The sequence below is a fragment of the Pan troglodytes genome, chromosome 7 (genome assembly GCF_028858775.2).
Source record: "Pan troglodytes isolate AG18354 chromosome 7, NHGRI_mPanTro3-v2.0_pri, whole genome shotgun sequence".
Taxonomy (NCBI): domain Eukaryota; kingdom Metazoa; phylum Chordata; class Mammalia; order Primates; family Hominidae; genus Pan; species Pan troglodytes.
The window spans coordinates 93,349,610-93,362,678 of NC_072405.2; the positions used below are offsets into that span (position 1 = coordinate 93,349,610).

The window sequence follows — 13,069 nt, forward strand, 5'->3', positions numbered from 1 at the left end:
TTTAAGCATTATATTTTTAAACTATGAATAAATCTTCTTAATGTCTAGACCAACATTTTCAAAATTGTTTGGTTATGTGTGTGTATGGGCACCTAATTTTCTGACATAATGTTATCTCTTTTTAATTGGAAATTTGCTCTGGGTCATTCTAACCTACTTGATTATTTTCCCCGAAGAACATTATCCAAGTCCATAATGGACCTTAGATTAGTGCAAATATATCATTTCAGTGGACTTCATGCACCAATTAGGCTTTACTTGAATATCTTTAGAATCACAATATATGCACCTCTAGAATTCTTTTTAACTTTTAATTCAGGAGTGAAAGTGCAGGTTTGTTATACAGGTAAACTTGTGTCATGGGGGTTTGCTGTACAGATTATTTCATCACCCAGGTATTAAGCCTCGTACCTATTAGTTATTTTTTCTGATTTTCTCTCTTCTCCCACCCTCCACCCTCCAAAGGCCCTAGTGTCTGTTTTTCCCCTCTATGTGTCCATATGTTCTCATCATTTAGCTCCCACTTACAAGGGAGAACACACTGTATTCTTTATCTGGAGTATGAGGATAGGTAAGTATCAGAATGCATTCTCTATTGAAATCTCACATATCAAATATATTCTCCCATTGTCTGACACTTTAAAAGCATGTATATTTGCCAAAATGACAATAACTCCAATAATTCCAACTAAAGTAAAATCCTAGGTAGTGTTCTCTATTCTCAACTGTTTTCTGAATTTGGTTTCTTTGACAATTAGTTTTACAACACACGAGACAGTGGTATCATGAACTGGGTACAGCTTTTGCAGCTCACAAACTTACACACTCCAGCTCTGCTTCTTTCTTGCAAGCTCTTTGAACTTGGCCCTTGAACCTTAGTTCCCTTATCTGTAGGATGAGGACTCCTACCTCGCATCACTGCTTTAAAATTAAAGCAACATAAACAAAATCCCTCACACAAAGCAAGCACTTAATAATTGTTCATTTTTATGATTCCATTTAGCTTCTGCAATTAATTAGGGAATATTTTAATTAAAATACCTCATCTATATTTAATTCATTGCTTACATTATAAAGCTAACATTAGTGAACTCTAGGGGCGATGATGTAAAATTATAATACAGAGTCCCAATGATAATAACATATATTTTTTGAAGCAGAATATGCAAGGTATCATACAGTGGAGTGCAGAATCCCAGTTCATCGTTTTTTTAGCATCATGTATTTATTACCTGCCTCACACCAAGAAGAATTTGTGCCCCACTACCACATATATAAAATAAAGTAGAAATACAATGAATTTTATATAGATAAAACACAGCAGAGGAAAGAAACCCCACAGAATAGAAAGATGAAACCAGATGCTCTAGTTCAGAGTCCAGAAAGAAGAAAGTAAGGGCAAGTTTCAGGAAAGACAGACGTTGACTAAGATAGAATCAGCCAGGAAAAGAGAAAGGCAGAACTCTGAGAAGTCAGCAGTGTGTACAATAGGATACTTGCTACTTTATGTCTCCGCCTTCCTCTACTTCACGTGCCACGTGCCACTTGCTGGTCCCCACCATTGTCCTGAGTCTTCTGTGCTTGGTTAAGAATTTTCTCTAGCTACAATCTGGCCACTGAGGAAGGACGCATCCTGCAAACACCTCAGAACCGTGTTTTGCTAGGAAGCTTTACCACTCACAACCCTGTGGCTTTTAAGATAGGTAGGTACATAGATAGATAGATAGATAGATAGATAGATAGATAGATAGATAGATAGATAGATAGATAGAATAAATAGATAACAGATGAATAGATAGATAGTAGATAGATAAGTGTATATATCCTATTCTGTAAACTCTTTCATAGTAAAACTCTATGCATAATTTTCATGATCACAGAAACTAATATGACTTCAAGGATGTTTTAATTTCTCATCATGATTCCCTATAAACTCAGTACAATCCCTTCATCTCAGGACACAGTGGAGATGCTCTGAGACAAAAGTTGTGAGCTGCTGAGGAAGTATTTTTTATAAGTAAAAGATCTCTAGGGAGCATGGTACAGCAACTCTCCCGCATCATGCTTGTCTAGTCCACTCCACTGTTATAACAAAATGCCATACATTGGGTGGCTTATAAACAACAGAAATTTGTTTCCCAGAGTTCTAAAGGCTGGGAAGTCTAAGATCAAAGTGCTGGCAGATTCAGTATCTTGTGAGGGCCTTCTTTCTGGTCAATAGAAGGCAACTTCTCTTTGTGTCCTCAGGTGGAAGAGGCAAGGGATCTCTCTGGGGTCTTTTTAATAAAGGCACTAATCACATTTGTGAGGGTTCTGCTCCCATGACCTAATCACCTCCCAAAGGCCCCACCTTTAAATACATCACAGGAGGGATTGGGTTTCAATGCACTAATTGGAGAGGAACAAAAACATTTAGACCATAGCAATGCACATCTCCAATAAACTATATAATCACTTCCATATGTCTGTGAGGTAGTTTGTTGCAGATGATAGTACCTTTTATGTGGCTATCATCCGAAAAGAGACCTTGTACCTTTTTAGGTTCAGGATTATTTTACGTTATACCTTTAAGGTAAAATATAGCCAACATTTATTAAAAATATATTGAAGGGAGGTAAATTATTTACATAGACATAAGTAATTTCCTTCATACTTTTAAGTATAATCGCTAGGAAATTAAAGACATTTTTCAACTCTTTTGTAACCATTAAATACTTGAACCCATCCAAAGGATATGATAAAGAAGATAGAATTTCATTATCCTTAAAACACTGCAAATTTATCCAAGTATAAATGAGAAAATCAGGCAACCAAGAAGATAAAACTAAGTCTGGATAATCAAATTTAGGCTACAAAAAGATAAAACTCAGATAAAATTGAATGGAAAGCATATAAAGAGAAGCAACAAAAGCAAGAATGCTAAAAAACAATTACCACTAAGGAGATGCAGTAAAAATAAAATCAATTGTAATTGTAGTTATAAAGGATAAACATTTTAACTGTTTAATACATGTAAGTATTAAATATTTCAGAATCATAATAATTGTAAAGATTTCTTTGACATTAATGCATAGGAAACTGGACAAAGTCCAAAGAAATGAATAAAGACTTAATAATAAAACCCAATTATAGTTTAAAAAAAATGAAAGTCTCTTCCAGATACATAAAAAAACTGAACAAAACTAAGGAGTACAGAATTGATTTGTTTGCTTATTTCACTTTTAGCAACAGTCAAGAATAAAGAAGCATCTTTCTGGAAATCATTATTTTTCCCTAATTTGAACCAATACCACAAATGAAAACTTAGACCAAACTTAAGAAAGTCTTTTATTTCCTTCAATTCAAAAAAGAACAATGATAAATAAAGTAAAATGAGGTGTTGAATGAAATGACAAGATGTTTTTAATATGATAGCCATTAAATATTTTAGTAACTATTTTTAGATTATCTACTTCCAGGACAGCACTTGACTTGGGGCGGATGGATGTGGGTCCAGATCTCCAGACAGTTGTCAAGACAGCAAGTAATTTAATATAGATGAGTGTCAAAGATACAGATATATATTTGTTTAATTGATGAAAAGATGGGTTGGTGATTGTGCTGGGGTTGAAAATTATTTGGTTGTTATCCTTGAAAAAACCTGAGGAAAGTATTCATATAAAGAATTCATAGGAATTGTATGAATAGGGAGGTGTTTCAAAAGAAGGAAGCATTTATCTCTAAGAGGAGAAAAGCCAGTGGTACCACAGGGGCAGCGGATAAGATAAGGAGGAAAGGGTAAGAGAAGGGTCCCACCCATACATCAGGGCGCTGGGTGATATGAGTGACCTAGGAGAAAGGTTAACTGTGAGTAACTTTACATCTAAACCTGATAAACATTTTCTGTTCCTACCTGAGAAAGGAGAGTTGAGATATCACTTCCTGTCACTCTTGGAAGCCCTGATTGAAGCCCCTGCTGGGAGTACATGGTCCAAGTTGCATGAGTTAATATACCTCATCTTCCTTCAGTTATCTTTTCAGCAAACTTGTAGGAGCTGTCTGGTCTCTATCGGACATCTGTAAATGAAGAATTTGGGCAACAGAACTTTGCTGCATCTTTTCGGTTTTAATATTTAATTATTCTAGCAATTCTCTGAAATGGAACCATCATAAAATTCAAGTTAATGATTTCTATACATTCTATATACAGTGTCTTGACAAAATACTTAGAAGGTTTATGAAATTCAACACGTTTTAACTTGAAAACCAGATAAAGATGTCAATACTCCGAGTGAGCTAATAATTCGATACATTTGATATTCTGGAAATATCCAGTTAGGGTTTTATTTGGAGAAAAGAATGAGGGCTGGAGGATCAGGAAGAGACGGGGTGAGGTGACTCCAGTAAGACAGGGTACTCATCCCTGCTGCAGAGCTGAGAAGGCCTGTTCTGTTATCCCAAGTCAGCTCTGGCTCCAAACTTGAATGTCCCTGCCAGGAAGCCAGAAGCCCTGCAGTCAACTGGATTCACCCCTCCTAGAAGGTAGTTTAGCACAACTAGTTGTTGTGGAAACATGTCCCTTGTGGGGTCTCATCTCCTGTTTCCTGCACAACTACTCAAAGTATCCCTTCACCTCACATGGCATGTTATGTTGAACTGTCTCTGGAGAAATATTAGCCAGATTTTAATCACACTATGTCTTGCCCTCTGCGACACTTTATTCAGACATAACCTCTTAGCTTCACTTTACTGAAGCATCAAATAAGAATGATGATAAGAATAATAAAAATGAAACCAATAATAACAATACATACATCACAGGACTGTTTTCAGTGTTCAATGAAGTAATGCATATAACATTTAGAAAAGACCTCAGCACCTAATGAACATTCTCTAAATTTTAGCTCTTTTTAAATCACACAGCATTCACTCCCTGTGTCACGTTCTGGCAAACATGATGTCCTTGGTTTCAGTACATTACTAGTGACACCAGAGAGCCCTTTTAGGTAAGTTTCCCCTAGAAGCTACCCAGTGCATTGCCACTTAATTCAGCCCTAAATCATATTGGCCTAGTTCCTGGTAAAATGCTCTCAACACAACTATGTAAGTCATGCTGTGTCCCTGACCATTACCTCTACATGTTCTCATTTGGCTAAAGTTTCCCCATTTTCAAAATTGGGCTAGAGATACTCAAGTAACAGAAGATTATGTGACATGATGTATATTTAGCACAGGGCTAGATGCATAGTCTTTCTCTCTCTCTCTCTCTCTCTCTCTCACACACACACACACACACTCATTCTTTCCCTTTCTCTCTTCCTCTTTCCCTCACCCTCCTATCTCACTCTCCCCTCTCTCTTTCTTCCTTTTCTTCCTCTCTCTCCTTCCTTTCTTCTATTTGTTATTCTATTACTGTTAAAAGGACAGTTTCTATTATACATTTATATTAAAAGTATATATCTTATAGGCTTTTGTTTCTACTGATTCCTTCCATCAAGAAATGAAAGGTATAGATACAATTATTTGATTTTTAATGAAAGTTAATTCATCCCAATGTATCAACGCTCACTAGATTTGCATTTTAAGTGTGGAGTATAAAGATTCAATTTAAGTAAAAGAAAAACTGATTGTTGGGAGTAGATGAGGAGAAAGTTTGTTAATTAAGGCATCTTTTGGCCTCTGTTGTTATAGGCATAAAACTGATTTTGCAAACAAAACAACTCTAGCCCATTTGGGATTCTTGAAGAGGGCAGGAAGAAGAGTGGGGTGCCTGGACATGCCCTTCTCTTCAGCTTCTCTCTCTGTCTCTTATGTCTATATTTTTTCTTCCTACTTTTCGGAATGAAGGTTCCCCAGGTTCCACTTTCACCAAGGACTCTGCTCCCCCTAAGCCACTGCCCCTGCCTTTCTCTCACCTGCCTACCCTACTGCAGCATGGTGCTCATGAAGTTGGCTTGTATTCACCGGGTGTATGTAAGGTCCCCAATCCCTCCAAGATTCAAGCCACTAGGCCCAGATGTGAGGTTCAGGAGTAGGTGCTCTAAATGCACTGAGGTGAGAAAAGGAACATAAGAAAGGATTGAGGAGATGGAAATCGCCTATATGGAGCCTAAGAAACTCAGCCCTGATATAAGGTCTGGAGAAGAAAGGTGGGCCAAACATTGACGAGTACAAGTCAGGCTGTTTGTTGTAGTGTGTATCTGTTTATATATACACGTGGATTTTAATGTGTATAGGTGTGATGATCGATGAGGCTGGAGGGTGGGGGCTTCTTGTACATATGAATGAAGTGAATTGTCACATGGTCTTTCCAAAAACTGTTCAGATTGATATTAATTATAGATAATGGAGAATTAAAAATGTGAAAAGTGAAAAACTACAAATTTGACTGTATATAATCAAATAATAATGCTAATATCAATGACATTTGAGTCATTAGTCCATTACTGCCTAATCATCACCACGTTTATTCATATCATAAATATATACCACCTATATACTGCCTAAAACAGAAAAACTGTTTTAATTCTATTGAATTGCCACAGTTTTCATGCCTTGTTGGTCTTATGGCATTGGTGTCTAAGAAATCAGCAAATAGCTTTTATAAAGGAGACATTGCTTATTAAATATGGCTTTGTTCCTGTGAATTTAAAATACATCACTAGATCTTCATACCTGTGAATATGTACAATTTCATCAAAATCTATATATTGAGAACTGATGTAATGAGAGAATGCATTCAAATTAACACTGGAACTAAAAGATGTGAAATGACAAGTATTTTAATTATATAAAAAAGTTACTGTAGTCAATAAACATGAATTGGCTCTTGTCTAAATTTATTGAAAAAGAATTTGTGATTGTATGGACTTTATCATTGAAACTTGTTTATTAAAATTTATTCATGGCCGGGCATGGTGGCTCACACCTGTAGTCCTAGCACTTTGGGAAGCCAAGGTGGGCGGATCACCTGAGGTCAGGAGTTCGAGACCAGCCTGGCCAACATGGCGAAACCCTGTCTCTACCAAAAATACAAAAATTAGCTGGGCATGGTGGCAGGCACCTGTAATCCCAGCTACTCAGGAGGCCGAGGCAGGAGAATCGCTTGAACCTGGGAGGCGGAGTTTGCAGTGAGCCGAGATCGCACAACTGTACCCCAGCCTAGGTAACAGAGCGAGACTCCATACCACCAGCCCCCCAACACACACACAAACACACACACACACACACACACACACAACTCATTTATTCCACAAATGTTTATTAAGAGCCTACTTTGTGCCAGGCATTGATCTAACCTCTGGACATACATCTCTGAAAAAAAAATGAAGTTTTATCCTCAGAAATGTATGTTCTAATAGGAAGAGAAAGACAGCAGTGGAATGTATAGTAATGCAGACACTGACTATGCCCTAAAGCCAGATATAACCATAGGGGTCTTTGACAAACAGTCTTACCAAAGAGTTTAGTTAGTCAAAAGTCAAGGACACTGAACAGAATATTGCTGAAAACTTGTAGAATATTATTCTTGGTATCTGTGGTTACAAAATGTAATTATTTAAGTAAAAAAAATCCTTTACACTGAAACAATGCTTCTATGAAGAGTTATGGAGATGATATTTCCCGCTACTAGTAGGTAGCCTGGATTTGTTCACACCTAAAAAAGAATAACTTTGAACAGCTGAGTATCTCCACTTCTGCTTCTTGGCAAGAAGGTGAAACTTAATACATAACAAGGAAGTCTTATGACATAGAAATTTTTCACTAGCATGTGGGTCCTTCTGTATTTTAAATAACAACTAATTTCAGACACCCAAGTCAGCACCCAAAGGTGTTTTTGAAACCATGTTCTCATTTGGAGTGTTTGGGAGAGGCAGTGTTCCTGGGCTTCTGCTGAATGCCAGGCATTGCTCTCAGAAAAGGACAGTACAAGCCATAATGAAGGCAGAGCTTCCACCTCGTCCACTTGAGTGACAGTGTGAAACATATTCAGATAGGGATATGCCCCAACTGCTGTCAAAGTAGAGAACTGAGGACTAAACTGAGGCCCCAGGGATTGGGGGTGGGGGAAGCTTCTGGAGAGGCTTCTTGCAAGCAGGAGCAGAGTGCCTGCTACATAGTAGGCACTCAACGAGCCTGAGAACCTATTGTGTTCACCTTCTATGTAAAGTTCTGGGGATATAAATGTGAAAATGTGCAATTTCTGTTTTGCCTGAGAAGTATAGACTGGGGAAATAGACAAAACTAAAATTGATAATTGCTTTAATAATTGAACATACAAAGTGTATCAGAGATTCTCAGAAGAAAAGAATTTAGCAGAGTTTCAAAATAATATACAAATTTCAGTATTCTATAGTGGTTAAAAGATATATGAACCCAATTTTTAATTTATATAAATACTAAACAAGGTTTTTATATTTAGATTTTCAGTTTTGCGATTCTTGCTAAATATATGAATCTATTCTTAATCCAACATTGCTTCAGGGACAGCAGTTTAGTAGTACAGATTTCATTAGAGAACTTAACTGCTATAGGTTGGGGGGAGGTGAAGGAAATACAATTTTCCCTAGAAGATTTACATTAGACAGAGTAGTTACAGGCTGTAGCATCTCCCCTGTAATTTTATGAGAATGGTATTACCCTGGCTTTCACTGTGTGATTGCTGGTTACCTTCTGTCAGTGAGCAACAGTCTTACTGCAAAGCAGGAGCACAACCCGTCTCTTTGTCTCCGTGGTCAAATCAATTACTTCTTAGAAAGTCTAATTTTTTTCAAAATGACCATGTACAGGAGCAAACGCAGACATCAGAGATGTAAGTAAAATCTGACCCAACTTTTTCATGTCACTGGGGTAGGGAAAACATACTTGATTTCTTAAAAGACTAATCATGACTTCTTCAGATACATCCTGGTAGTAGAAAAGATACTGTAGCTTTTCTCACCCTAACCTTTATCTTTATTCCTGTAACATGCATGAAAGATGTTGAGGGCAGAGGGGATAATTCGCTTGTTACTATGGAAACCCTTGGAAAGGTTTACAAAATCAACAGAGAAACAGATCAAATGCAATTTCAGTCTAGCTCAGCATCCTTCATTCAGGCATGATCACTGGACAGTTCTCTTTTTTGCTTTTCTAGGAGTGATAGATTTTCTTTCCTGGAAGTCTATTGAAAGGTTTGGGAAGCTAGCCTAAAACTTCTCTTTATTCATCCAATTTCAATTACAACTCTTAGGGAGTAGAAAGCAGTTCAGAATGGAGGGGAGAGAGTTAATTGTGAATGACAAGCTAAATATTTAACAGGATATTCATTGCCAAACTTCTTGGTCCAGAGCATGCTAGTGACATAATTCACTACAGGCACCATTTCAAAGGGTTAAAAGGAGTCATCTGCAGTCTTCCCTAAAGGAACTGATTCTGGCTGAAAAGGAGCAGCACAATTACCCTGGCGTAAAGTCCAGAACAAAGATTATTATGGAACTGAAAGCTATCAGGATCTTGCTAAAAATCAAAAGATTGTTATAACACTATTTTACGGTAAAGCAATATGCCTCTCAAGAAAAGCTTTACAATCACCTCTCTCTAGTAAGTTTAACTCTTTATCACTTTATCTTTTCTATTGTCTAAAGTAAATAATACCATATTTAGCCCAAAATGGTCTGTCACTGTCTCTATTTATCGTCATAGACAGGTAACAGCAACTTACTCTGTACTCAAAGTCTGTACTTTTTCATTATTTCTTTTGATGTCTTTAAATGTTATCAAATATTTTGAAAATCAAAGTCTGTCAGTCACAATTATCCTATCAAAAAGCCAATAAATCATAGAAAGATAATTTTTAGTGTGATAATTTATTCTTTGGTCTGTTTTCACCTAAGATCTGAAAACTAACATTTCTCCTGTTCAAAGAAGTTTCATGCACCACAGAAAGCTCTGAGGGCTAGGCTGCCAGTTTGATTCTGCAAGCTTGATTGCCTTTTGATGCCAGTTCTTTCTTGTGATAAAGAAACAATATATGAAAACTGCTACTTTTTTCAGGTAAAAATGATTGGTGTGAAGTCTACACATATATTGCTGATTAATTTTCTTGTGATTTCCTCTTACAAGAATGAATCTAAATTATGCATAGATATGAAAACCATCTTGTGCCTTTACTCCTGTATCTTTTATATATCCCTCATTTTTTTCCCTTGTGGATTATCAATGCCTTAATGCACATGGAAAATAAGAGATTCACAGAAAAATTATACTGAGTGTCTCCCCTTAAAATGTGCTCACTGAAGTCTGTGATTAAGCAGCAGGAAGAAATTATGAATTACATGAGACAAGTCAGAAGATGTATAATTATACAGGCATAAACACAGTAGGGTGTACTGGAATGGTTCAGTTAAAAAAAATCTAATGTGTTACTTAAATTTAATTGTATCAACTATTTTATGTTGCATTAAGTGTTTCTATATTCTAATAATATAAAATATCAGAGAGCAGGAACATAATAAAATTAAAGTATATAGAAAGCTTAGCAATAAAAGCAAATAGAATCCTTAAATGAATTTCTTAAACTAGCAATATTTGCAAAAGTAGAATGTAATACAATGGTTTGCCATCCAATGCGTAAACAGAAAAACTGGAATTTTCCCATCACCAAAATCCAGGGCATTTCCATTTTCAGTCATATCTTTTATGCGTGGGTTTTTGATCATATAAAAGGCATAAACTCACCTAGAGGCAATTGTAATCCAATTAAGGCAATAATTGTACATTCAAGAAAACCTCACTGTAGGAAAGAAGGAAAGTATTTTTACAATTTTCTTTAAAAATGAGATAGTACATAAATCAACTTTCTAATTTTTCTCATTATCCAAAGATTTAATATGGTATCTTTTAGTAAAAATAAGTGTTTCCTTTCAGAGGATCTGACAAAAGGAATAGTAAAGGTGCATGTGGCTATGTCAGGAGTTTGAGGGAAAAGGGGTGAACAAAAATACTTATGAGAGAGATTTTAAAGTACAAATTGTACTAAACCTTTGAAGATTCATGTGGGGCTTTGAAATTCATTCTCTACTCATATTGAGATTAGTTATTTATAATTCACTATACAAGAGGAGGAGAGGGAGGGAAGAGTGCCCATTGCCTTGCTTCTGATAGAACAATTGCTAGGTAAAAGGAACAGCTTAGTGTTCACTCAAATAGCAGATCTTACTTGTGCAAAACTGCATTAAATACTTTCAATTGGACACAGAATATTTTGAATGGTATTAAAAAATGTTCGCATATATCAGATGCTGATATTGCCAGAGCCAAACAGGTACAGACCAATTTAAGGAATTCTAATACATGTAAACCTGTTTTTTTACAAATCAGATTGATTTGGGAATTAATGTTTAACTTTTGAGTCCATTTAAATACTAAGTTTTTATACATATATAATAACAATATTTATTTAACTGTGAAGTTTATGTTTAAATTTTCAAAAATTTCTGTATACAACAAGGAAAACCTGTAACCTCCCTTGATGAAACTCCACATGACCTTGAGAAAACATTTTTGGAGTTTTATAAAAGACACATGAAGGTACATTTTTAAAAAATGAATATGTTTTTAAAACACTGACATAGAGGAGAAAGTAGAGTAGAAGCCATAGGATTTTGAAACTAGCACAATACCTGTGCCATGGCAAAGAAAACAGTGTGAATCGAGTTTCAGATATGTAACATTTCATCTTATTTTACTGAATTGGAACAGATCATGTATTTTTTATTCCTAATAATATCTTTGGGTGAGCTTATCGACCTTATCCATATTATCATGGAAATACTTGAGATCACTTCAGAAATCTAAATACTAGTCATCATAGCCCTCTTCTTATAGTCTTGGCCAATTATCTATTATTTCTGTGGGTTGCAATCTCTTCTGTAAGTTTAGTAGATTGCACTGAGAAAGTGTCCTGTAGGGTACCTTCCATCTCTAACCCTCATTGCCTCCATAACACAACCCTCATCAGGTCATTTCCCTACTCAAAGACATTAATGGTTTCTCATTGACTAGATAATGGTGGCTCTGGGCTTGTGTGCTTCAGATCCTTGGGTGCCCATGGAGTTACTACAAGGTTACTACATATTAATATTTACATAAATATGAATCATTGTATAATGAAGAAAAATATATGTGTATATGGACATACACGTGTATATATACATAAACATATACACACATATATGCTTTTAAAGTCCTAAAATATGTTTAATAAAAACAAATGTATTTAAAAGGTGGTGTACTGCATTTGTAATAGCTTTTTATACCATATATTTTACTTTAAAAAAAAACTATAGTACATGCAGCCCTCATTATGTTTCGGTATTCTTTTTTTTAAAAAAAAAACTTCATACTCCCGAAGGTTGAGAATCACTGAACTAGAAAGTGAGTACAAGCAAGACCTTATAATGTAGAAATTTACATGATTGTCATCTGCCCACTACTTTCTTCTCTTCCTGGTACCACCTATATTCTAGCCTTTATCAAGCTACCAATTGTCAGCCAGGCACAGTGTCTCATGCCTGTAATCCCAGCAATTTGGGAGGCCAAGGCGGGAGGATTACTTGAGTTCAGGAGTTCAAGACCAGCCTGGGCATCATGGTGAAACCGCATCTCTACTAAAAATACCAAAATTAGCTGGGTGTGGTGGCAGACACCTATAATCCCAGCTACATGGGAGGCTGAGGCACAATAATCGCTTGAACCCAAGAGGTGGAGGTTGCAGTGAGCCAAGATTGCACCACTGCACTCCAGCATGAGTGATAGAGCTAGACTCCATCTCAAAAAAACAAACAAATAAACAAAAAAGCTGCGAATTGTCCTTGAAATTCACTATATTCTCTTATCTCAATGCCTTTGCCTATTTATCTTCTTGTTGATAGATGGCCCACCTGCACCTTCACACCTCTCTGTTGAAGGTTTCACTCACATGCCACATCCTTCCTAAATGCCTCTCCAGTTTCTAAGTCAAATTGCTCTTTCCCTTCTATCTTTTCAGTTCATATATTTTTGTTTGTTTGTTTGTTTGTTTCTTTTGAGACAGAGCCTCACTCTGTCA

At 36.2% G+C, this 13,069-nt stretch overlaps 1 protein-coding gene across 34 annotated transcripts in view; it reads left to right on the forward strand.

The window, feature by feature from the left end:
* Positions 1-13,069, forward strand: part of RALYL (RALY RNA binding protein like) — a 730,553-nt gene that overhangs the window by 506,883 nt on the left and 210,601 nt on the right. Inside the window, exon 1 of one of the 34 annotated variants that reach the window (XM_054656857.2) lies at positions 8,568-8,791. The exons of 31 other annotated variants lie outside the window; for them this stretch is intronic. In XM_054656857.2, coding sequence (XP_054512832.1) covers positions 8,755-8,791 — 37 coding nt within the window. In that variant the 5' untranslated portion in view covers positions 8,568-8,754. Of the gene's footprint in view, positions 1-8,567; positions 8,792-13,069 lie in introns of those variants that run through there. 2 more of the 34 variants (XM_054656856.2, XM_016959620.4) reach the window with 2 other exon arrangements.